Here is a 26,978-nt window from a genome sequence, read left to right as displayed (position 1 = left end):
AATGTTGTTGCGTCTGTCTTTCTTATCCTCCCTCGCTGGTGTCTGGTCTTCTTTTCTGTGCATCTTTGCTGACTTTACAAACGCCCAATTAGGATAACTGCATGTTTTAAGTGCTTCCTTTACATGTGTGTGTTCCTTCTTTTTCCCTTCAGGCTTAGAGGGAACATTTTCTGCCCAGTGGTGTAGGGCCCTAATTACTCCAAGTTTGTGTTCCAGAGGGTGATGGGACTAAAAGAGGAGGTACTGGTCCGTGTGTGTGGGCTTCCAATAAACGTCAATGTTGAGGTTGCCATTCTCTTCAATGTGCACAGCACAGTCCAGGAAAGGCAAACAGTCGTCCTTTGTGTCTTACCTGGTGAACTTGATGTTTTTATCCACAGCGTTAATATGCGCAGTGAAGGATTCCACTTCTTGTGTCTTGATTTTGACCCAGGTGTCGTCCACATATCTGTACCAGTGGCTGGGTACTCTCCCTTTAAAAGAGCCAAGAGCCTTTCTTTCCACTTCGTCCATGTAAAGGTTGGCTACAATTCACAATGAGCTCACCCGAAACCCTGGCTGATTGTGATCCACACCAGTTTTCACACCTTGGCTCATGTGATTAGGTAGAGGATCATTAGGGGGTCCTTTGTCCCTCTTTGGGTGGGAAACTCCCACTGTGTTTAAATCTGGGACTCTCCACCATTTGACCCTTAAAACTGAAGAAGCTTCTCGAATGAGAGGTGAAACGTCTTCAAGCAACTTAAAGAAGTCCAGACGCTTTTCTCTCCAAGCTCCTTAGACTACGATGACCTGGATGACTGAGAACCTTCACAGACACATGAGTTTAAGGGTAAATCTGTGTTGCTGAAAATAATTGCATTACTAAGAATGAGACATATATACATGCGGATGAAGACAACCTAAAATATAATGCCTCTAGGTAAGGCTGTTTCTCTTTTCCTTGGGTCAGTTGCATTTAAGTGTGTCCTCTCTATGTCCAATGTCCTTGCATGCAGCTAAGCTGGTTCTCAGGATATGACCTTGCTGTTGCCTCTATTTCCTATTAAACATCCTGCTCTGAGCTGTGGAGTGCAGGAAACAGGCCACAGATTCAGAGGTGTGAGCTCCTCCTGTCAGTGATAAAATAATCTAAACACCCTGACAAACTGAGCTGCAGTAGGATAAAGAATTTTCAACTGTAACTTCTCCATCTTATTTTAGCCGCTTCCTTTAGAGGAAGCCACAGTAGCTCATCTTCATCCTTCTCACCCCATCCCCTGTATCCGCTCCTGTAATGCCAACACTGCCATGTCCTCCTTCACTACATTCATAAATCTGCTCTACCTCTTTTTCTCCTGCCTGGCAGTTCCATATTCAACACCCTTTGTCCAGTTCTATGAAATGACAAAAAATGCATTGTTAGTCTGAAGCATTTAGGTATGCGAATGCCAAGTGAGAGACTGATAAAATCATTAAAAAAAATTACTTCAAGTTATTGCTGTTAAAAGTGGTTATACAGGCCACTGCATCATGTGGTGTACTTCATCTTTCACACACTGCGTCTACACCTTGGCTTAGTTTCTTTTAAAAAATAAAAAATAAAATAAAATGCATGATGAGATATGTCAAGTGTTAATCTCAGGTTATTTCAATAATCTGTGCGAATTGTGAAGGACACAATGATTTTTTTGTTCTGATACATAAAACCTCAGAACTGAAAGATTGTGTACTTTTCCACTGTCGCTCTTCTGCATAATTTCGAAACAATCTTATCTCCAGTTCTTTCTCCAAACTGCACAACCTGAGCCATCCCTCTGAAAGAGTCATTTTGATTCCTATTAGAGCTGCACGATTAATCGTTAGAAAATCGCAATCTCGATTCATACTTATGTGCGATCTCATTTCCAAATGACAACGATTTAAAAAAAAAAAAAAAAGGACGACGATTGTACCGCATTTTGATCCGGGACGTAATCTGCATGAAAACAAGCGCTCACTCTTCCTGCTCAACAAATGACAAGGGCGGAGCCTTATACCACGTGATACAGAAGCTGTGCCGTGTGATGCTAAAATTAGCAGGGAAAAAACAACGGAGAGCACGTCAGGGATGACGAGAAAGTGACAGGAGAAAATCCGTCCCGTCAACCACCCAAACATCAATAACGGGAACCCAGGGCCGGCCCGTGGCATAGGCCGTATAGGCAAATGCTAAGGGCGCCGTCCATCAGGGGGCGCCACGCCAGTGCCACAAATGTTGAAAAAAAAAAAGTTGGTACTATTATTTCTAAATACAAAAAATAATCCCACGTTAATTAAAATGCAAAGTAAAGCTTATTTAATAGAAATATTATTTGTTACAACATTACACTACACTGCTGATGTAGGGGGGCGCCACCTAAAATCTTGCCTAGGGCGCCAGATTGGTTAGGGCCGTTTCTGCGGGAACCTTATACAGCGCTTCCCTATACCCGTCGAACTCCCGCAGGCACAAAGAAATTACGGAGGCTATCACTTATCACCTGACCAAAGATATGGCTCCCATCAACACTGTGCAAAACGAGGGATTTAGGAAAATGATCAACACCCTAGACAAACGCTACACAGTGCCGTCCCGCAACTATTTTTCTATTGTTGCACTACCTGCTCTATACACGCAGCGTCGAGCAACGGAGACGGAATTTCAAGCAGTACAACATTTTGCGGCAACAACAAAACGTGAGACATTTGTTGTTTTTATGTTTATTTATTGTTTTTATGTTCAGTCTCAACTGTTACGAAGTTGATGTGCAGTTAATAAGTGCAATAAATATTTATACTGGAAAAGAAAATCGTGAGAGAATCGTGATCTCAATTCTAAGCCAGAAAATCGTGATTCTCATTTTATGCAAAATCGTGCAGCCCTAATTCCTATCCATCCCGGTCGCTTTTGGCACTGCCACCAAATCAGCAGAATCAGAACAGCCTTTATTTGGATAAGTTTGTACACACAAACGAGGAATTTGACTCACCCTTGTTGGCATCCTGTTGTCACAAATCGCCCCTGATACTTTTCTCCACCCATTCCACCCTGCCTGTACTCTCTTCATTTCTCTTGTACACCAGTCATTGCTTTGGATTGTTTACCGCTTCCTCCTCCTCTACATCTGTTTCTTGTAAATTAACCTTTCTTCCCTCTCACTCTTCTTTACTCTTGATCAGAGTATGCCTCCACCTCTCCAGGCTCCCTTCCTAGTCAATGAAAACTCCTGCTGGTCCACATCTGTTTGTTAACCCCATTCCTGATGCAGTCCCATTTGTTACACCAGCGACACATCACACCACTGTCTTGCTGTTCTAAGTGCATATCCTGCAGCACCCTCATGCACTTCTTGGTAATTCCTGACTCCTTCAAATTATCTTCAGCAAATCGTGTGATAAGGTTAGGATATTTAAAAGCAGAATAGGGCAGAACCTTCAGCTTCAAGTCTCTTCTTCTGTGGAACCAGCCACCACTTGGGACACAGGAGACAGACGTGCTCTCTATTTTTAAGATTAGGCTTAAAGCTTTTGACAAAGCATATAGTTAAGCATATTAGATAGAGCCCCGCCTTAGTTGCTGAAATAGGTCTAGGCTGTTGGGGACTTCCCATGATGCAGTGAGTGTTCTTCACTCAACAACCCCCTCCCCCTTTATTGTATGTTTATACACCTCTCTGCATTTAATTATTAGTTATTACTAATCTCTCTCTCGCTTCCACAGTGTGCCTTTGTCCTGTCTTCCTTCCCTCCAGTCAACTGGCCGCCCCTCCCTGGTTTTGCTGTAGGTTTCTTCCTGTTAAAAGGGAGTTTTTTCTTTCCACTGTTGCAAAAGTTCTTGCTCATAAGGGGTCATTTTCTCAGTATTTTTCTGTATTATTGTATTATTCGACCTTACAATATAAAATGCCTTGAGACAACTCTTGTCGTGATTTGGCGCTAGTAAAATTTAACTGATCTGAATTCAGATGTCAATGAGAGTTCAGAGGTAAATCCAAGGTGACCGTCTTGAGCTCTTTACTAGTTCTTTGAGGCAATTATGAACAGTTTCAGTCTTGTGATGTCACACATGATCCTGCTAGAAAACAACTGCTGCCAGTGAGTGCAGTTGCCATCATAGCAAGAAACAGATGGTAATGATGTGAGTCACATGCTATGGCATTTAGCAGTCACCAAACCTAAATACAATTGAATGCCTAAAAGAAATTTACAAGTCCGTCCTAGACTGGCAGTCCTACCTCTGACTTGATTTCAACTAGTACAGCGTGCAGCTCCTTCATGCTCCTAGTTGGGACAAACCAGCCAAGCATTCTCCACCACCCTCAACATTTCCAACCTTCTAGTACAGTTCCACAGGGATGAAGAGTCAATGCAAAGGAGCAATTTAAGCTATGTTGGGACCATGTCTAGGCCCTCCACATTCCTCGTATACTTTTCAAAAAAGTTGATTCTGTTCATCTGGACGTAGCGTTTTCAGTGGGAGAAACATTTCATCATTCATCCAAGTGACTTCTTCAGTCTCAGCCTATGCTGAGACTGAAGAAGTCCAACCTTATATAGAGTACATTTGCAGATGAGCAGAATAAACCTTTTTGGATTTTCTTACCTGGATAATAGAGCACGCATCAAGATACTTTAGGGGTTTTTCTTTTTTCTTTTAACCTTTAATACCCTATGGGCTTTCTGGGGTTCCTGCTTGAAAACATCATGCCCAAAATGAATTTAATATTTCTCTAAAATTATAAACTCCATTTTCAAAAAAAAAAAAACAACCTATCTTGGTATTAAAGCTAACACATGGGAGAAATAATCATGTAAGCATCACATCAGATGCAATTGTGTCAAAATAACTGAGGATGGAACACTGAAAAAAAATATGAAAAATTCTTTTTCTGGACTAATGTTGTTTTTTTTTTAGCTTTTCTAGCATATAAACCCTTTGAAAATATGCTGGAGTAGACCAAAAACTGAATGAATCAACATATAAACATTACCTATGGAAAGAACAATGCTGCTGAAGTGACACAGAGCAAAGTTACACAGGTTTAATTAGAGGCTAAGCTAAGCATAGGAACAATTTGGCACCATCTGTGAAAGTTGAAAATTTTGTTGAACAGTATAACTTAGGTCATTTTTGTAAAACAAAAAGCGGACACCCCACTGTACACAATGGTAGACTGGTGCATAATGCATCTGTGGATAAACAAACGAATAAGGTAGAAAAGAGTGATTTATGAAACTACTCTTGAAGCTGGGAGAGGGAGCTATGCAGGAAATGTGTTTTTATCTGAGGTTTTTTTTTTTTGGAAGCCAGACAGAAAAGGTAAGATTAAAAAAATATTAGCATAAATTCTAACGTGAAGCATAATTTTGGTCTTCTTTTGCTGCTTTTTCAGTGAATTTTGGTTGGAGTGTGATAAAACTTGTGGTTTTGAAATATCCGTGAACACAGCAGAGGCATTGTTTGTCTGTGTAGATCCGTGTAAATATCACTGGGTGAATGTGGGAATCCGCACTTTGTGTTGACATCTTTTCGCAGAATCTGTCTACCTGTTGTTGATTGTTTGTTGTTTTAGCTGTGTTTGGTGGTCATAAAAATGGTTTTGTGAGAGTCTGCCATTTCTCTGGATACCAGTTGCTGCTATGTTAAGTCTATAGTTAAATCACAGACCTGGCGGCACAGCCCATGAACCCCCAGGGACAAAGGGGCTCAACAGATTATTTAATCAGCTATCTGTTAATCAAAAGTAAGTAAGTAAGTCAGTTCTTCCTGCTCTGGCTGCAAAAACAGGAATCAAGCATTTGCAACAACCGGCAATGACTCTTTCATGTCGCTGTGGAAGAACTGTGCCCACTTTTCTTTGCAGAATTGTTTTCATTCAACCACAAACACGAGTAACAAAGGTTTCAGGAAAATCGTCAGTCTGGAAATAAAAAAGACTTGTTATCATGATAATAACTCTAGACATAACCACGCAGCCCTCATTAGGCCATTACCAATATAGATTAAATCACTAAAATTAGAAGCTAATCAGATATGAAACCAAATAGAAAATTTCTAACCTCTGAAACTTTCAATATAACCTCTTCTTCTCTTATTATATTTTTCTGTTTTTTTTTAAAACCAATGTTTATACACATGACAAAACATAACCCAGTGCTAAAGGTAGAACAAAAGTAAGATAATATCTGTACATTTTGTTTTGGGATTATGGAGTCGTGCAGTCTAGAACTGATAACGTCTGATATTTATACCAATGAACTGAGCCAATGTAGTGCTCCATTCAGGCAAATTCTTGTTATATTCTGTATTCCAGCCTGACTTGTTAGTATATGTGGAAACTTCTAACTGCTGCCTATTTAAAATTTTGAAGTGTAACAGGTCAGTGCAGGCCCTTTGACATAAATTACCGACTTTGAATAAAAGGGGAAGATGAAACTTGCTGATGGAAAAGTGACTTCATAAAAATACTAAATTACAACAGAACAAAAACACTTCAAATTTTAGCTTACAGTCACTTTCGGCTTACTTTGGTTTTAAATGTAAATTAAATATGGATCACAAAGATCAAGCTAAAGTACTGTGGGATTTCTTGTTTGAAGTCAGCTCACCTGTTCCACACAGTGATGTTGGAGATCTGTAGAGCAGGTGTGCTTGCATGAAAACGGGTAAGGTCTGACAGAACTGGAGAGCTCATAAATCGAGGTCTGGGACGCCGAAAAGATCCCATTATGGAAGCTGGCTGCTGTAGAGAGAGGGAAGCGCAGCTGAATAATCAGCGTACTAAAACACAGTTTCATCATTTTACAAATATACAAAACTGATCTCCTTGGAGACAGGCGTGAATCTGAGATTAAAACATTCAAAGGTGATGAGCGCATTTAGCTGTGGTTGAGTTGCACAGTAATACTTGTATATAGAACTGGAAGATTGCATTGTGACTTTGCTAGCATGCAAAGGAGGAAGAAGGTGAAAGGTGCTGCAGCTAAACACCACATCTCTTTGAGGTTCTGAAAGTGGGGAACTTGCATGATGGATGCTCAAATAAGATTAGGCTAACCAGGATATTTTGATAATGTATTATTATGTTGATCTTGATTCTTTCAAGTTACATACTGGGAATACTCCCCTGTTCTAGGCTGCTTTAACTTCTGTTGATAGCTGATGCAGCAAAGCGGCTTTAGCTGCATCGGATTTATTTAGAACCAGAGAGACAGACTTCTATCAACCCACAGCTTCCTGTGCAAAGATACAAGATCAGCCTGTCTCTGTAAAATGCAGATCTCCAGGTACTCTGCTTTCCAGAAACTACACAGACTTTCTTTCATTGGATGTAGTCCTTTTTTGTTGGTGACATGTCTCTCTTTCTGTACAATTTTCCACACATTGTGCAAATCAGTTTCTTGTGCTATGACTCATAGTGCTTCTTTTTTGGCCTTAAATATGACCCCAAAATGAGCCTCTTGTGATTCACAATTAAAAATTAATTAACATGATGACCAAGAACCAGTCTGCAACTATTGACCTACACTGCAGGTACATGAGTAAGGAACCAATGCAGCAGGAAACACCTGGGCATTTAACCTGTCAGTTCTTTGAAACTGGGCGCAATAAACACAATAATTTATCAGAACAGTAAAAGGCATGACAACAATTCATCTAGTTATATGAATAATTCAATTATTAAATAAAATCCTACACAAATATTTTGGTTTGATGATTCATTTAACGCGCAGCTCTGTAACACGCTGATGTGCTAAACGATAGCAACACAAGCAATTCACCCAGATTTGCAAGTAAGAACAGACCTGCAACAGAACTGTAAAACTGTATTGAGGAGCAACATGTAAATAAAAAGTCTGACAACAGTTTTTCAACAAAAACACTGACAACTAAACATCTAAAAGATCCTTCACAGTTCTGAAGAAAAACTAAAATCTGAAATCTTGGAAATCAAAATTAATTTATACCAGGTTTATGTGGAGACAAAAGCATGAGATGGAGATAAAAGAAGCATCATCTGTCAAAAATGGTGGAGACAATGTTAAAACTGGCATGTATGGCTGCCAAGAGAATTACTGACCTAAAGCGTAGTGCAAAAGCAACACAAGAGTTTCTCAGAACAGTGACTTCAGTTACTCTTGAAAAAAAAAAAAGTACCTGGTACTACCACCTAATGGAAATCCTTAAATAGCTGCAGCTATTTAATATTTTAGTAATCGACAGTTTCATCAGTGCTGCTCTTGTGTTATCATTCTTTTAGTTCAAACACTGGAGGCTGCGTTGTCCTAATGTTGTCATATATTTTAGTCACAAGCCGCTCCGTGATATGTCTCAGGTCTTTTTTTAGTGGAAAATGCACTTGCATTAAAATGGTGACAACTGAGCACTACGGAGTTGTGCATTAAAACGAAACATCGAAACAAAAACAAAAAAAAAATTGCAGTGAAAATTAGTTCTGTCAGCGTTAATCTCGTTAAAATGACGTCAACGCCATAACATTAACGCGACAAATCTCCGTTAGTGAGTTACCACGGATCGCCCGTGCGTGGGGCTGCACGGCGTCAACGTGCTAACAAGCTAACCGCGTTTAGGTATGCCGCGTTAATGCTGTTATGGCATTAACGTCATTTTAACGAGATTAACGCTGACAGCACTAGTAAAACTGTAATATAATTTCCAGTGTGAAATTATAATAAATCATTGCTGTAGCTACTGTGTGGGATGGAGCACTATTGCAAATCCTTCATCCTGACAGCAGTCAGACTGCACAACTCCCACACAGGGAATATCAAAACACTGTACATACATACATACATCTCTCTATATCTATATCTCTATATATCTCTATATATCTATATATAGAGATAGAGATAGATATATCGATATATATCTATCTCTATATCTCTATCTATCTATCTATCTATCTATCTATCTATCTATCTATCTGTTTATCTTTTGGTAACCTTTTTGGTTTTTGTTTGTTTTTTAAAATTGATTTAAATTTCCTATTTATTTTTCTAATATATGTCCATTTCACTTTTTTCTTCCTGAACCTTACTGTACTACTAACAAGTGACTTTCCCCAGTGAGGGACAGATAAAGTCAATGTCTAAAACTCCCTTTTCAGTTACTGAAGGCAGAGAGACTCACAAATAAGGAGCAACTGAGCATGGTAGCAGTGAAGGCCTCATTTCAAAGGTCTCAAGGAAAGAAATGCCACATTTGGTGGGCAATTACTTTTAAAATCTTGTTTTGTCCTCTGAAAATCGAGGACTACACTTCAACTTTACTTACATAGTGCCAAATCACAAAAACAGTCTACATCTCCCCTGCAGTTGATGCAATGCTTTTGGTTTAACTCTTTGAAATGACGCTGAAACTCTGCACTTCAGTCTTCACTGTTTGATCTAAAATCCGCTGTGGTGGTGGTACAGAGGCAACATCACAAAAACTCTATGACTGTCCCAATACTTAATAATACTAAAATTAACAGTCCATCACTTGTTTTATTTTAACATCAAATTTGAAAAAACAGACAAACAAACATATTATCAGAAAGAAAAAGTGTAAACATTTCCCACGTGTCTGAAACATAACTGTTTTCTTTGAAATGAGGTCAGTTAATAATTATTCTGCTTTTAATTTTGTAAATATGGCTGTCACGTGTAATCACACTTACACACCCAGGAAATGCAAATTATAGCTTTCCCCAAATGCGAGCTAGTTTCATAGTTGTGTTCAGTGAAAGAGTAATCAAAAGAGAGCAGCCAGGGTTATGGTTATAAATACACAGGCACTGAGAGGTTTGTCGTACTTTGGATGCAAAGAAAGCAAAGGACTTATCTCTAACCTTTGGTCAATGAAAATTAAAATTACCCAGAAAAGTTTGGGTTTTGGTATTGGTCTGGTGTCTGTGTATTAATCTCTATCACCATGTGAGAAATGATTTAGAACTGGTTGTGTCACCACTGGCAGCAAGAACTGAAATGAATCATGTGTGATAACTGGCAATGAGTCTTTCACATTATTCATTATTGGCCTACTCTTCCTTTGAGTTTTAATTCAGAAATATTGGACAGTTTTTTTACAACTTGCCTCAGTAACCCATTCACACAACTATGCTTTCTTTTTTCTAAGTGCTTTCTATCTAACGTTCACACACATTCATACTCTGATGGATGCATCAGAGCACAACTTAGGGTTCAGTATCTCGCTCAAGGATAATTTGGTGTAGCCGGGGATTAAAACAACCTTCTGATTAGATGACCTGCTCTACCTCCTGAGCTGTATCCCAAATACTCAACGTTTGACATGTTTGACCAAAAGAAGAACCAAATGGATAACAGCTTATCATCCAGATACATGTGGGAGAGTGAGACGACATTCCAAATGCTTCAAAAAGGTGTGTGCCAGGGACCGCAGGTTGTGTGTGAGAGTGAGACCATCTGTGCACCGTTCACCACATGTGGTGTTAAAAGGATTTGTTGGCATTAACACACACACACACACACACACACACACACACGTGTGCATGCATACACACGCACGCACGCAGAAGAATTAAAAAGCTGTTCAGTACAACTTGAGCTGTGCTGAATGTTTCTAAACATGTGTTACCCACAGTCAAAATCAACAAGCGTCTATATTTGACAACATGATTCACTCAGGAAGAAATCTGCTGGGTGTCACTGTGTGCATAACTATCACCATGACAATCCATCTGGTACACACCAAAAATCAACCAAAAGGTCAACCCACCTCTACTTCACCAAACCTTCCATCAGATGCTTCCCCACCGTTACAGCTTATCAGTCTGTGATGTTGAGTGTAACTTGCATCATCCAACTTCAATGAACAAAACATGCCATAGGCTTGGATGGTATCAAGATATTTTTACACAAACCACCACATGTCAACAGAAGTCAGCTTTGCCTAATGGAACAGGCAACATAGTGAAGAAAAGTGGAAACTCCAAACATTAGTGACAATGCTACTGAAAAAAGAAATATGCCTCCGTCCATGTATTTTGGGTTTAGTGTTCTTTAAAGTAAACCAGCTGACACTGCAAACTCAATTAGGTTGAAGTAAAGATCATTAATAGTTCATTTAAAATAGGCTTTTACAATGACACCAAATCATAAGCTTGTGATTTATGTAAATAAATATCAGAGTCATGGTTCAGAGATATATTTGTACAACCAACAGTTAACAACAAATACATTTCACCAGAAGAGTTACTGAAGATGCAGTTTAGCTGAATTGGAAGCAATTTTAGGACACAGTTTTGCCAGGTGCATGTGGCTTTTGATACATCTGGGTAGACTAACTTGCTGTTTCCAGTCTCAATGCAAAGATAACCAAGTGTTCATTACAAAAACAAACAAAGACATACCAAAATCCTGAAAATATAATGGTACTTATTCTTCTGCTGACCTACAGTGAAAGAATAGCAGTCAGTTTTCTTGTGCTTGTGTATTTGTGTGCAAGTGTTGATTTGTGCTAGCATGACGACTAATCCTATAACAGAAGCCCTGTCATGAGAAAGTACTCAGACTAATGCAATTACAAATCCTGAGAGTCAGAGAGTAAGAAATAGATAGGCATGCTTGAGCCCACAAGACAACATATATTAGTTAATTATCCAGCCAGAAGCTTGTTGATGGCTACTGAAAGCATCTTACTGAAGTGCAATGTTCTAAGGGACAAAAATAAACCAAATATTAGTAAGAAATTCCAAAATACATTCACATTTGTGCACAAAATTATTGATTTTTAAAGTCATTAAAGATGTCAACCTTTAGGGAAGACTGTGCTGTATCATATTGTCATAATATCTGCAATATACAGCTATACATTTTTACATGATATAAAAAAAAGGTTAGCAATAACTAAAGCAAGATGACAAGCTAAAGTATTAAACTTCAAGGGAAAACAGTACCTAAGCTTTTTTTGTGTGTAACTTGCACAGTGTCACTAAATATAAGGTGTATCACTACCTTTCCAGTCAAATGCTGCTGCCAACACCTTCTTTCAGTAAATTCACACTTCACATTAGGAAATGGGCTATTATTGACAGTAGCTTATGAAAACAAAAGGATGGAAAATGCTCCTAATTTACTTACACTTGTCTGCAAGCTGCCTGCATTAATAAACTTTCTTCCCTATTTTCTGTTACCACAAACCATGTTAAAGTTTAAACTAATATCACCCAACCCTACTCTTTGGGCTATGAAGCCAAAACCCAGGGATCCTTTAATAAATCACACTACACCAACCTCTGTCCAAGTCTAATTTAGCTAGATGACCTATATTTTTGAGACACGACGTTCATGTGTGTAGAGCTAGAAATCTATCATTGTGCAGGTTTTTTTAATCATTAGCCTACAGAGTTACACTGGGGAATTGAGTATGTTCCACTGAAATAACTTTTTTCTAAATAAAATTCAATAATTTCCTAGTCAATTTCTTACAGTCTGCCCCTCACACGATCAACACCTGTCTTGGCCTAATGTGAATCATCTCAACAGGTATTAGGTGTTCCCACATTTTCTTTAACCGTTAGTCTTTCCAGATCGTCTACATGCTGAACATGGAAGCAGATAAAAAAAAAAAAAAAAGGAAAAAAAAAAAAAAAAAGGTTGAAAGTCTGATTATCCACATACAGTTCTGGTCAGAATTTTATGTACACTCATCATGGGCATGAATGCCATGGTAATTTTGAGTTGGCTCCCTTGGACTTTGCCATTGTTCTAAGAATTGGTCAGTCCAATGAGTGCTATCCAAGAGAAATCACCAGTTGTACTGGACATGATCACTAACCAGAATTTAATAGGGCTCTGCCTCGTCAACTTAAAAGCCATCTTAGAATCTTCAGCACCACTTGTTAAAAGATTTAAGTAAGTGTATGTAAATATATCTATATTTTTCAGAATACTTTATTAATCCCAAAGGAAATTATGTAAATTATTGAGCCTGTATCCATACTTTTGACACTGTGTTGACTAGGGCTAGGCGATATGGCCTAAAATTCATATCGCGATATAATTTGAAGCATGTGCGGTAACGATATATATCACGATATATTCTTTTCTTCTGTATAACGTATTTTCCACAATATAAGGCACACTTAAAATCCTTTAATTTTCTCAAAAATCGAGAGTGTGCCTTATGTATGAATTCTGGTTGTGCTTACTGACCTCGAACTGATTTTGGCGTGCAGAAATCTGTTAAAAAATGTTTTAGTACAACTTTGGTAAGGGCACTGCTTGATGGATTGTCAGAGCATTACGGCTGCCGTAGTGAGGAGCTTTGCGGAGTAATCTGGGTCAAAAACTCCGTCCGCTTCAAGTCCCAAAGTCAAACGAATACTGAGAGTTAAAAACGGTCTAAATTCTTTCATCTTTAATTAAATAATCAGCATTGCTGCTTTAACAGCTGTAACAATTAAGTTTAACATCCATGCATCCATGAAAACAGAATTTATTAAATTTAACGGAGTTAACAGGATGTTAGCTCGCTAGCTTCCACCTAAACATGTTGTGCTACGTGATTGCTAGCGACACAGCTATGTTAGCATAACATTAGCACAGTGAAGCTGGAGGATGAACGCCAACTTTTTTCCACTCATTAAAAGTTAACGTGAGGGATTCTGGTGGCCAGCGACAAATGCAATTGCATAGCATGATGCTATACATGGGCCAAACTTCAGTCAGGAGAACAACTGAGATTATTCATCCACAATACGAGGTTAGTTATTAATATACTGCAACAACATGGGATTAGAACAGCTGAGAGAGAATTCAACATTAATGAATCAATATTACGGAAGTGGAGGAAGCGCAGTTTTTGGCTTTCCCCTTATTTCAAAAGTGCTTCATCTCTTTGCAATGACTGTCGCCCGGCATAACTTGCAGATGATAATGGTTTTAGCCGCTGCGATGCTTTCGACCAAAACATGCGCAGCTTGATGACATCATCAACATGCGCTATCGCGATAGAGCGATATAGTCAAAATCTCTATCGTTGGCCAAATTTATATCGTTTCTATCGTATATCGTTTATATCGCCCACCCCTAGTGTTGACTTCTAAAATCTAAAAGAAATTTAAAATTGTGCACCCAAATTTTGTTTTTTTTAAAGTAATTAAGGATGTATAATGTACAAACATTTCACTCTAGAAAAAGTACGGTTGAAGGAAACCATGTCTCTCTGTCTGAGATTCACCCGTGCCGCACGTTATCAGTATTAAGTGTCTCAGTGTTGTTTATTCACCTGACTGTTTGTTAACTGTAAATCTCTGACACAGTGTCACCTGCTGTGACCGACAAGGGGTGAGTGTAGGAAGAGAGAAGACACACAGTGGAAGAGAGCCAGATATTAATAGCAACTAATGATTAAGTGAGTGATGTATAAACACAAAGGTGAGTGAAAAAATGTGACTGAAGGAGGAACAGCCCCCAGCAGCCTAGGCCTATTGCAGTGTAACTAAGGCCGGGTTCAGGGTCACCTGATCCATCCCCAGCTATATGCTTTATCAACAAGGAAAGTTTAAGCCTAATGTTAAAATAGAGGTAACCTGTCACTGAATCAAAGCTACGAGCTAGTTCCACCGAAGAGGGGCCTGAAAGCTGAAGGCATTACCTTCTATACGGCTTTAAAATATCTTAGGAACAACAAGTAAGCCTGCAGTCTGAGAGCAAAGTGCTCTACTGGGGAGATATGGTACTATGTCTCTGAGATAAGATTGGTCCTGGTTATTCAGACCTTGTATGTAAGGAGTAGGATTTTCAATTTGAATCTGGAGCCAATGAAGAGACGCCAATATATAACGTTAATGTTGGAGCTAGACAGAAAAATATTACCACTCCTTCCTATCTGTAACATAAATACAGTTTTAACTTAGCAGAGTAACACTTATTTGTGTCAAAAATCTGTTACAGATCTCTTAAACTCCCTAACCGAAGCTGCACAACATCTGCCAGTAAATAGAAATAAGCAGTGGCAGTCTACCACCTCTAATCAGCAATGAAAATATCACACCAAGTTATCAGAAGCACAGAAAATATACCACAGAAAATAAAGCTTTGTGTAGCATATTAAAGGGCAACCAAGTTTGTTTTGTGATGTGCCTTCCTCCCCCCCCAATTTGGGACAACTATCTGATTACCGTATTTCCCGGACTACAAAGCGCACCTGAATATTAGCCGCACAAGCTAAAATCAGGGGAAAATCCTGTTTTGTACATACATTAGCCGCACCTGACTAAAAGCCGCTGGTGTTTCAATGTTGACTTATCATATGTAAGAGAATATGCACAAAGGGAATTGTCAGGAAAGAGATGGCTGTTTGGAGACATCACTTTTATTAATATTTTGAAAAACAAGTTATGGGTACATATCACATGCCCTTCCGCCAGGCAACGTAGTGCCGTACAACAGCGGAACAAACAAAACAAATCGTCTTACGATATGACAAAAATCATGGACAATCCATAGAAAAGCCGCACCTGACTAAAAGCCGCAGGGTTCAAAGCTGGTGCAAAAAGTAGCGGCTTATAGCCCGACAATTACGGTAACTATGAGATAATTCTCTTGCTCCAATTCTAAAAGTGTTCTATTATATATACAAATAAATACACCGTATGGAACTTGTTCACTTTTAGAGTGGCCAATTGGCTTTGCTCATAATGTGTAAAAGTTATTGAGCCAGTGCTCCAGTTGTAAATAAAACAGGTAAATTAACTTCATCTAAGTAAGCTACATGTTCCACTTTTTACAGACATAACAAGGCAGCCTTTGTAAATACAGTTTGAGGGAATTCCCCCAACTACATGCAGTGAATGTAGAAGTATATTGCACCGATACTGAGAGAAGAACTACGTACCTGCCTGATATCACAGATGTTCTTAGGCAGGTAAAACAATCCAATTGAGAACCTTTGGAGATGGATGGCGAGGGAAGTTTATAAAAATGGACAACAGTTCTGGACAGTAGATGCCCTTCTTGCAGCTGTCTTCACCACTTGGAGAAATGTTCCCACTCACCTCATAGAAACACTTGCATCAAGCACATCGCAACAAATATTTAAAATGATCAACAATAACGGTGGAGCTACTCATTTCTGAGTTCATTTTTGGAACTTTGATTTCTGTTTTGTGGGGGTTTACGGGGTTGTTGTTTTTTTGGAGGTGTGGTCCTAAACATTTGATCAGCTGTAAAACAGCCTGTTTCAGTTTAAGCGTTGTTTTCAATAAATTGCATGCCCCAAAAATGTTTTGTTAAATGAGTTAAATTGAGTTAAATGCAGAGCAGATTTAACTATTTGGTTTCAGGCTTGATGAATTGCAGGGATGTAGATTGAAGCTTAAATTATGTTACTATGATTGCTGTACTTTACAATACTTCATTAAATTGAGTTTCTTATTCTTTAAAAGTTAAATGTGAGGTCAATTTTAAAATACAGGTGCTGGTCATATAATTAGAATATCATCAAAAAGTTGATGTATTTCACTAATTCTATTTACAAAGTGAAACTTGTATAATGTATACAATTATTCCACACAGACTGATATATTACAAGTGTTTATTTCTTTTAATTTGGATGATTATAACTGACAACTAATGAAATTCAGTATTTTAGAAAAGTAGAACATTGTGAAAAGGTTCAATATTAAAAACACCTGGTGCCACACTCTAATCAGCTAATTAACTCAAAACACCTGCAAAAGCCTTTAAAGAAAATCTCAGTCCAGTTCTGTAGGCTACACAATCATGGGGAGCACTGCTGACTTGACAGTTGATGACCACTGGGCACAAGGAGGGCAAGACACAAAAGGGTATTGCAAAAGAAGCTGGCTGTTCACATAGCTCTGTGTCCAAGTAAATTAGTAGAGAGGCGAGGGGAAGGAAAAGATGTGGTCGAAGAGAGGAAAGGCACAGAATCCACGTTGCTTGAGGTCCAGTGTAAAGTTTCCACAGTCAGTGATGGTTTGGGGTGTGGGGCGATCGTGGCTCAAGAGTTGGGCGTTCGCCTTGTAATCGGAAGGTTGCCGGTTCGAGCCCCAGCTTGGACAGTCTCGGTCGTTGTGTCCTTGGGCAAGACACTTCACCCGTTGCCTACTGGTGGTGGTCAGAGGGCCCGGTGGCGCCAGTGTCCGGCAGCCTCGCCTCTGTCAGTGCGCCCCAGGGTGGCTGTGGCTACAATGTAGCTTGCCATCACCAGTGTGTGAATGGGTGGATGACTGGATATGTAAAGCGCTTTGGGGTCCTTAGGGACTAGTAAAGCGCTATATAAATACAGGCCATTTACCATCTGCTGGTGTTGCTCCACTGTGTTTTCTGAGGTCCAAGATCAACACAGCCATATACCAGGAAGTTTTAGAGCACTTCATGCTGCTGACCAGCTTTATGGAGATGCACACAGTGCCAAAGCTACCAGTAGCTGGTTTAAGGACCATGATAGATGGTTGCTCTCATGGTGTCATGAGAACAACCTGGGCTCTCATGACACCTGAGCAGTGCCACAGACTGATCAAATCCATGCCATGCTGCACTGGTGCAGTAATTCAGGTAAAAGGAGCCCGACTAAGTATTGAGTGCTGTACATGCTCATACTTTTCATGTTCATACTTTACAGATGGCCAAGATTTCTAAAAATCCTTTCTTTGTATTGGTCTTAAGTAATATTCTACATTTCTTATAGATTATACACCCCTACTAGAGCACTAAGATCATCTTCCCAGTCACTCTTGGTACTCCCGAGATCCCGGCTGAAGACTAGAGGTGACCGCGCGTTTGCCTTGGCTGCACCTAATTTATGGAATAACCTCCCCATCGCTATACGCAAGTCTGATTCCATCCATTCCTTCAAATCGCGGTTAAAAACCCACTTATTTAGCCTCGCCTTTTCTACCAGTTAACGCTGCTTGTCAGTTAGCTTAATGCTTATTCTTATCTTTGGCTTATTCTTAATTACTTTTAATCATTTGTAATTTTGACCGTTTTATCCTTTACACTTAGTTTCCTTATGCAATTCTTTTGCTTTTGTGTTTTAATGCCATTCAACCTGCTAGCATGTTTTGGTACCTTGCCATAGCCCTCATCCTTCCCTGTTACTTCATCCTACTCTCTTGCATGTTAAGCACTTTGGTACACCACTGTTTTTTAAATGTGCTATATAAATAAAGTTTGTTGTTGTTTTCTGAGATACTGAATTTGGGGTTTTCATTAGTTGTCAGTTTTAATCATCCAAATTAAAAGTAATAAACACTTAAAATATATCAGTCTGTGTGGAATGAATGTATACATTATACAAGTTTCACTTTTTGATATTCTAATTCTATGACCAGCACCTGTATAGGCAAAGACCTGTTCAATGTTTCACAGTGAGTGCTCTTTTTATATAGTAGGGTAACCAATATCCAAAATTAACCTTTCATTGATCATCTTCTCCTAAAATAGTTACATTATTCAGGTGTGTAAACTATTGTGTTTGTTGAACTATATTGAGTCTAATAATAATAATTCTAATAAAATAATCATTTAAAAAAAAAATCAGTATATCAAAATAAAACAATTCGTAAAACAAAAACTAATGAAAAATCTTACATATTTACTTTGTTAGCTCTTATTAATAATTTTTAAAATTAGATGAAAATTAACAACCTAATTTTCATCTTGTTGTAGGATGGGTTAAAATGACCCCTCTGGTAGTTTTATGGTGTTTGAAATTCTAACAAACAAACAACTGTAATATTTGATGACAAATTTGTAATTAGATTCAACTGTTCACAGACTTCCATGCTATTGTATACTTTGGGAGACACTGGCTGAGGGCTGTTCATCAGTGCCCTTTGAATAAAAACAAAAACAAAATAGAAAGAAATCAGCCAAGTGCCAATTAGTGAGCCCCTAATCCTAATGTAATAAACTGAAGTGTAAGAGTGCACAGTACAGAGTCTGCAAAAACCCATGAGGGCATTTGTCAAACTGGAATTGGAACCAGTAGCCAAGTGAGTTCTCCCTGTACCAACGTCCTGTCAGTCAGACAGTAAAAAGTAACAGGATCTACAAAGCTCTGTATGCTACCTACAGACTATCACCACACTGCAAGGCCAACCATCAGCCTGCCTCTGCTGATCCTTGCCCCATAAATGGCCCTCTTACCTCTGGCCATATTATACACACAATACATTATTTTGTTTTACTTTGAAGTTACGTGGTGTTAAACAATTCTGGTTACAAAGTAACAGGTGACAGTAGTCACTTGCTTGACATCTGCAAACTGTGAGCTATTTATAGGCCTAACTTGGTAAAGTTATCTTGGCATCCTAAAAAAACTGCAGGTCTCTGTGACAGGTCGATCCCCAGATATTTGAGGAACTCACATAAGTGCAGTTGAAAATTACTCAGTCTATCTAGAGCTGCAACAATAAGATCATTAAATAATGCTCTGAGAAGTCTGATCTGCCCGTGTTCTAAGAATGAAATAACGTATTACTGTTTCCTCCATCCGCTTCATGTCATTGACAAGTACAACTGGTATCAAGAAAAATCGCCTCACGAACGGTTAAAAACGTATGTACCAACACAACAATGACAGTTATAAATACATCTACTGACCCAAAAACAAACACTGGGTTAGTATGCGGTGCAGTTATCGATCTTATGCTTTAAGTTGGCATACAGAATTACTGGTATAAGATCCACGACGCCTCCCCAGAGTCATTACATGTAACTATACGTAAAGAGCTGAACTGTCTGTGACTGCGTACCTATTTACATGAAGTTCTGTGGGTCATTCCACACACGTAACTACCAGCAGGTATCTGCACTCTCCCCTTTTCAGTGGGCTGTATCTATTTGACCTAAAAAGGGGTTTTCACTTCTATTTTAAAGGACCTCTTCTTCGTAAGTTACTTTTTACTGAATTCCAGCTCGAGAGGATATGAAATGCGTCCGGTCACAAAAACACAGTAAAAGAAAAAGAAACACGCCACAGAGTTTGGCCGCTGTTCTGCGTGAACATCTTGACAGGATATAAGCCTCGTGGTATTCGTGCGTGGACTCACCTCTGCAAACTGGCTTCACCTTTTGCTGCTGCTCTGAGTAATAAACACAGCCGCGGTCTTTAGGCGACTCAATAAAATGTGCCGCTTCTTGTTATCAGCAGCTGTGTGTGCGCATCGCTTGGGTTTCCGTTCTAAAAAAACAAACACTTCCTCCGCTTAAGAACTCATACTGAGAAACGGAGCTCACACAGGTTCTCTGATAACTGGAAGTGAGAACAACTGCCTCTTCCCGCTGCCTCCATTCAACAGGCTGCAGTACCGGCTGCAACCGACGCTGCCACGCGTGACCTTCAAAATAAAAGTCGAATTTGTTAGAAATCAAGTTTTGTGGTGGAATGGATTCACAGTACAACCTCACAACACTTGCACCTGAAGTTTATTCGCAGAAAACACGTTGCACAAAGCAGAGATATGCAAAGGTATATAGTTAAACCTCTATATAATTCTATATATAATATAGTGTTGGATTATTAATTGCCTTTTTCAGAAGACCTTTACGCCTGATTCTGTGATTTACATGAAATTATTAGGCTAATTAGAAAGCAATATAAGAATAAAAGTGGTCACTATTACTTTTTTTTTAATTCTTAGAACACATAACCATTTCAAAAGCAACCGCAGTTCATGATTCAGTAGCTTAAAAAACATGTTTAACAGCAATAACTTGGAGTAATAATTTTCTGTATGACTTTATCAGTCTCTCATGTTATTGTGGAGGACTTTTGGCACACTCTTCTTTACAGTGTTGCTTCAGTTAATTGAAATTTGCAGGCTTTTGTTTATACACAGCCCTACAGTATTTTAATTATGTTGAGGTCAGAAGGCTATAGTACAGCATTCTGTCTCATCCAGCTAAGTTCAGGGTTAAACCCTGGGCTTTCTGTAGTATGCCAGTGGTAACTTCTTACCAGGATGTATAGGTATGGTAACTTATGTGGTGACCTTAACTTTGTCTGGAGCAGTTTAGATAGGATCCAGATAAGGATCAACAGGTACGAAATCACTGCCTACTGAAACCTACACCGTCCTTGATGACCTCATATCAAACTTGTACACAGACGATGTTTGAATTTTGTTTTCAGAATTAATCTTTACTCTGAACCCCTTTAATAGCACCAAGTCTTCTACTGAGAGAATAAAAACTAGAACATCAAGAGCAGACGGGTTTCCGAGTTTCAGTTTTAAATTGTCTGAAATTTCTTTACAGCATGTTTTAAGTATGATTGTTAATTTTTGACTTTATATATTCACATTTAAGCATAGCCCCAGTGTGTGCTGGCCCTGGTAGAGGCTGGAGACCTGTCTACGGTTTGTGCTGGTATGCTGTATTTGGCTGCACCACACTGGCAACCTGGCGTCCAGGGTGTTACCTGCCTCTCAACCTATGGTAGCTCTTCATAAAGATAGGACTCGCAACCCAGTCTGCCAAACCAGAGGCACCGTCCCAGATCTTCTACAGAAGGCGTATTAGCAGGATTGAGGGGATCGCTCCATGGTCGATTATATCCTCAGTAGAAGTCTGCAGCACCCCACTTCCACTGTACACAGTATGAGCAGAGTTCTCCTACTGAGTTCCCTGAGGGTTTGCCAGAATTACATCAAGACCAACTGAAAGTCAAGTCCAGTGGCCTCGCAGATTTAATCCCACACCTGAGTTTTTGCTTCAGCTACTTCCACAGCTCAGGAACTCAGTATTCCTGCTGTGGCAAGGATTGCCAAAAAAAGGTTGCATGATGGGTCAGGATAATGTTTTCTAATAATAGCAACAGGAAGGTATTATTTTCAGTGTTTTGTGCCTGTTTTTGTTTTGTTTTGTTTTGAGCAGTACAGTGTGATATTTTTTTTGTTGGACATATTACTAAATATAAGCATTAAAGACTGTTTAGGATCTTGACTGCCTTTCTGCTGATTGCTATGTAGTTAGCAGGACTAAGATGCTATACAGCGGCATCAGCAAAAGTAGTATTGGATAAATATTAATAACCAGTCTGAGTATCTATGGACAGACTTGAGACTTAATTACTACTATAGTGATGATGTCAGAAATCCTGCTTGGACTGAGACCTTACTGTTCTCACATTCCCATCCTTGGGAGCCAACATGGGACTGAAGGCCACATGACAAAAATACTATGATGACCAGATTTCTCACATCAGAACTGGCTTACTTGTTTTTCAGCTGTTTGTACAGTAACTTACTGTGTCCATGGCTGCAGCACACAGAAGGTACTGGGTCAGGTTTAGGCCACACTGCACATCACTTTAGCCAAAGAGGAGGTCAGAGAAGTTGGTGAAACGCTGGATGTGGGGTATGAATATCTTAAAGGGACAAACATCCCCATCTGCTGGATAACCACAAGAAGTACAAATAAATATCTGTCCTTGACCAACTAGAATCAAAGACTTATTTAAAATATTCTTCACTCATTAAATGCCTAAAAATATACTTTTTACACCTCAAGTGTACTAAATTGTAAATTAACTGCACTGTATATCATTTTTACACTTCCATTAAACACTTAAAGAGCCCTAAATACACCACTATGTGCATACACAACGTGACTATAGGGTTTATGTGTGTGGTTTTTTTTTCTTCTTTTATTTTTCTGCCAACTGGCAGAATGTTGTACTGTTGCATTTTGGGATTATTTTGCACACGCAAATTATGTGAGAAAAAATAAATCAATTTGGAAGAAAACATTCCCTGTTCTCTGGACTAAAGAAGAAAAAGACCACCCAGCTTGTTAGTAGTGCTCACTTACTGCATCTCTGAGCTTTACTGTTTGTCAAACCTTTAGACATGGCAGCTTGCTCATTTGAAAAGGTACCATCAATTCTGAAAGGTATATACAAGCTTTAGAGCAACATACATTGTCTTACAGATCAGATCTTTTTCACTGAAGACGTTATTTTAGAAAGATAATCCTAAACTGTACAGTGCATCTATTATAACAGCATTGCTTCATAGAAGACTCTGGGTGATGAAGACTTGCCCCAACCTATTTTTAAGATGTGTGGACAATATCTTTATAAATATATTTCTCAGTTTTAACATTTCATATCTTTGGGTTTAATAGATTTATAAATTGTTGCATTCTGTTTTTACTTACATTATACTCAGTCTCTCAGCCTTTTGCAGTAGTTTGACCAGGATGGACATCACATTAGCAGTTCGCATCCTAGACGTTTCTTGCTCAGGCAAATGTGAGTTATGGCTAAATTGTCCTTTTTCTTCTGAGCTTTAAACCAAATGAAATCTCCCAGAAGTTTCTGAGTCTCACCCATGATAAAAACTCCAAATATTAAGGAATGGTGCTTTAATTTTTATTATTATTATTGGTCCTGTAGTTTAGGACACATTGGACCATTCTTTTGAAAAGGAAAGGAAATGATAATAATTTGCTAATAACATCTGAGTCTATTTGTTACAGAAAAGCGTAGATTCAAAAGGTCTGATTATAGTAAAATGGTTCAACCACAAATGTGTCAACCTACTGAAGACATCAAATATATAAAAGCAAAGCGCTTTACACTGTAGCCACAGCTGCCCTGGGCGCACTGACAGAGGCGAGGCTGCCAGACATTGGCGCCACCGGGCCCTCCGACCACCACCAGTAGGCAAACATGGGGTTAGTATCTGACCTGCTCTGCCACCTGAGCTACAGCCACCCCTGCTTAATGGGGTTGGGACCATCAATTGTGTTGTGTAAAAGTCAGGATGGTGCACAGCTGACAGCCCTATTTGACAACTGTTAGAATTCATATTATGGCAAGAACCAAACAGCTAAGTAAAGAGAAATGACAGTCCATCATTACTTTAACCTCCTAGGACCTGGCGTCCACATATGTGGACATCACATTTTGGGATGTCTAAACCAAAATACTACATTTTGCTCTACAAGGGCCTGATATCCACTTACGAGGACATTATACTGCCACTGTTCTATCAAAATGTAAAATGAATGTCCTCATTTGTGGATCTCATTTTTCTCAGGAACAAAATTCCGGTAAGAAAAATTGTTAAACTTTGAATGGGTCCCCAAGTGCAGTCGCAAAAACCATCAAGTGCTACGAAGAAACTGGCTCACATGTGTACTGCCCCAGTCACCTCTGCTGCTGAGGATGAAGCAGCAGAGGTGACTGGGGTCAGTCACCTTCAGAAATCATTACAGCACCTCAGATTAGAGCCCAGATAAATGCCACACAGAGTTCCAGTAGCAGACACATCTCTACATCAATTGTTCAGAGGAGACTGTGTTAATCAGGCCTTTATGGTCAAATAGCTGCTAAGAAACTGCTACTGGTAGATAAAATAAAAATTGAAATGCAATATTTTGTCATTTGGCACAATATTTTCCTTTGATGGAATGAAAACCAGAAATGTTCTGTGGCATACTGCTGGAAATAAACCATCCAATGCCCTGGATAGTTTTTATTATTAGTTTAACTATAATTTGGCACTTAGTTTTTTTCCCAACCGTATCATCTACTGTAATTGCGTTTGCATGAAATTTCATTCAAAAACCATTAAGTGGCTTTTTTTGTTTTTAAGCTTGTGGATGTTTGCGTCTCTCTAATGTTTGTGTGTTAGCCCTAGCAACCCATCATGGGTTTGCCAGAGTTTTCAGTGTCATTGCTCTTTAGCCAAATCGTCATCATGAGACCTTATGGACATTTAACCTGTTCCAGTAGAAGTCATGTTCAATTTTTGGTTAAAAGTTGGCTGGTTTTGCTTTTATAGTCTTCCTATTTAAAGCCTATGCTTCAAGTTGTTTTAGTCTCTGCTCTCCATTAGAACCGCAAATCTACTTTTGCAATAGGTAGCGCTGACCTGCAGCCACAGCAAACGGGATAATGTGCGTTTCAATGGAACCGAAGCACGTTTTACCAGAAAATTTCACCCCCCAAAGAAAATCTGGTACCTTTCTACATTTCTGTAGAAGAACAGACAGGTTTATTTGAATGAAAAAATAAAAATCCCTGGGACTTTGCTCATCCTTTGGATTCAGAGCTAGTCGTGCATTCAACATCACATTATAACATTAGTGGAGTTAGCCATCTATATTGGTATACCAGAGATACAAAATCAACACCAACTTTGCACCAAGTCATGAGATCATTTTACAGTAGATATAGTATATTTTATTAGCCAAATACAATGGGGGGGATTTTAGGCCTTGACTCAAGAAAATCAGTGTTCACATGGAATTAAAGCTGAACAATACCTTCATTAGTCACGTCTTAAAGCAAATAACTAAAGATCATATTGTAAACTACTGGTATTTACCACTTAGGTGGCCATCAAAGGATTGCCCTGTAATAAACTCGTATTACATCTTATTCAGAATTATTATTTGTATGAGTTTATCAGACTGTCAAAGATACATGTGGATACCTTACGTTTAAAACCTGAATGTCGAAGTCATTTCTCATATTACTCTACTTAAAATACACTCACATTTAGACAACCTCTCTAAATTCACCTACTGAATTCAACAAGAGAGACCCATGACATCAAATTACTGTATAATGCAATAAAAAGACCTTAATAAATAACATGTAATGTGAAGGAAATATTGTAATTTGAAATAGAAACAGTCTGAAAAAAAGCCATGAAAACTAATTTCCACACATATTTAAAAGGATGTTTCATTTATATAAACAGACTGATTTACAGAGGTGCCTCGATGTGTTTTTCTTAAAATTTGGATACATTTGAGCTTCATAGCAGTTTAAAAGAAATAATTAGTGTTAGCCCCTAAAGCTCAAATTCTTTACTTTGCCAGGAGGTGCGAGTTCAAAAAGGCCCTGTAGGCCTTTGTGGATCCATCTTGAATTTACTCAGTGCTTACAAGCCCAGGTCTTAAAGGGAAATATTCACCCCGGTTGAACACCTACCTGCCTGCATTCATCAACACACGGTTTGTAACACATTACTTTTTCAGCCTTTTCACCTGCATTAGCATAATTCCAGTTCTGCAAATAACGCTATCTGCTGAGAATCTCGCTATGGTTGTTGCCACAGTTCATACTGACTTCACATGAACAGCTGTGACAGACTGTTGAGTCCAGTTACTTATAAATGCTCCATGACGTGCGTATTTTTATGCGTCTTATACGATCATCAAATTCATCTGTTTCTGTTTCTTCATCCAGCAGCGTTACTGCTAGAGCTCAGATGTTAATGTCTCGTACATCTGTGGGCGTCGCTGAGTGGTCCTCTCCCATTTTCTTAGTTTCCATGGCAAATGAGTGCTGCTGCTGCTGCGCCTGTCTGAGGCTGGTTTCCAGCAAAGACTCGATCTGTTCCTGACATGCTCTCAAACAATCCTGAAAAGTGAGAGTTCAGAGTAATTTATATACAATTTATACAGTAATACATAATTTAAAAAGATAAGGTCTCAGCTTAGGCTTACAGTCACAATAAACAGTGGTCAAAGACTGAGAACCTACATAGAAACACAGACTACCATGACCTGGATGATTGCCAAGGAGCCTGGAAAGAAAGTGATTGGAGTCCTCCCACTTTCTTTCAGGGTCCTTAGTTTGGAGATTCAAATCTATATGCAACAGCTGACGACGTGTAGAAGAGTGTGTGTCATCCATGTGCGATACTGTTTACTGTGTGTAAATGAGAGCAGTGTCTGAAACTGAGAAAAATATACCAGGGCTGCTGTCTCATATCCTGCAGTTAGAAAACTTTGCTGTGAGGGCGTCTTTGAACAAATGTTATGTGCAGGGTTGCGCTGCAAGTGACGGTGCAGCTGCTGTGATGGCCGATGGAGAAGCAGCCACATTTCCCAGTAAAGAGAACCCAACCTGATCGTTATTTACTGCATCACTCACATCAAACACTTGTGGTCCAAGATGCCATTTAAAAAAAAAAAAAAAAAAAAAAAAAAAAAAAAAA

The 26,978-nt window shown here is 39.0% G+C and overlaps 2 protein-coding genes across 4 annotated transcripts in view; both read right to left on the bottom strand.

The window, feature by feature from the left end:
* Positions 1–20,335, bottom strand: part of LOC102293412 (proline-rich protein 5-like) — a 46,034-nt gene extending 25,699 nt beyond the window's left edge. The window contains exons 1-2 of one of the 3 annotated variants that reach the window (XM_005933510.3): positions 20,070–20,335; positions 6,610–6,743 (exon numbers count right to left, since the gene is read on the bottom strand). In XM_005933510.3, the coding sequence (XP_005933572.1) occupies positions 6,610–6,728 (119 nt within the window). In that variant the 5' untranslated portion in view covers positions 6,729–6,743; positions 20,070–20,335. The remainder of the gene's footprint in view (positions 1–6,609; positions 6,744–20,069) is intronic. The other 2 variants (XM_005933511.3, XM_014337170.2) reach the window with 2 other exon arrangements.
* A 4,852-nt stretch (positions 20,336–25,187) lies between these two features.
* LOC102294096 (G1/S-specific cyclin-D1) overlaps positions 25,188–26,978 on the bottom strand; it is a 7,820-nt gene continuing 6,029 nt past the window's right edge. Inside the window, exon 5 of the mRNA XM_005933513.3 lies at positions 25,188–26,398. Within this exon, the coding sequence (XP_005933575.1) occupies positions 26,243–26,398 (156 nt within the window). The 3' untranslated portion in view covers positions 25,188–26,242. The remainder of the gene's footprint in view (positions 26,399–26,978) is intronic.

This window comes from Haplochromis burtoni, unplaced genomic scaffold (genome assembly GCF_018398535.1).
Source record: "Haplochromis burtoni strain Fernald_Lab_line unplaced genomic scaffold, NCSU_Asbu1 Contig_169, whole genome shotgun sequence".
Taxonomy (NCBI): Eukaryota; Metazoa; Chordata; class Actinopteri; order Cichliformes; family Cichlidae; genus Haplochromis; species Haplochromis burtoni.
Note: the sequence above shows the minus strand (reverse complement) of the source record. Positions and strands in the feature narration are given on the sequence as shown.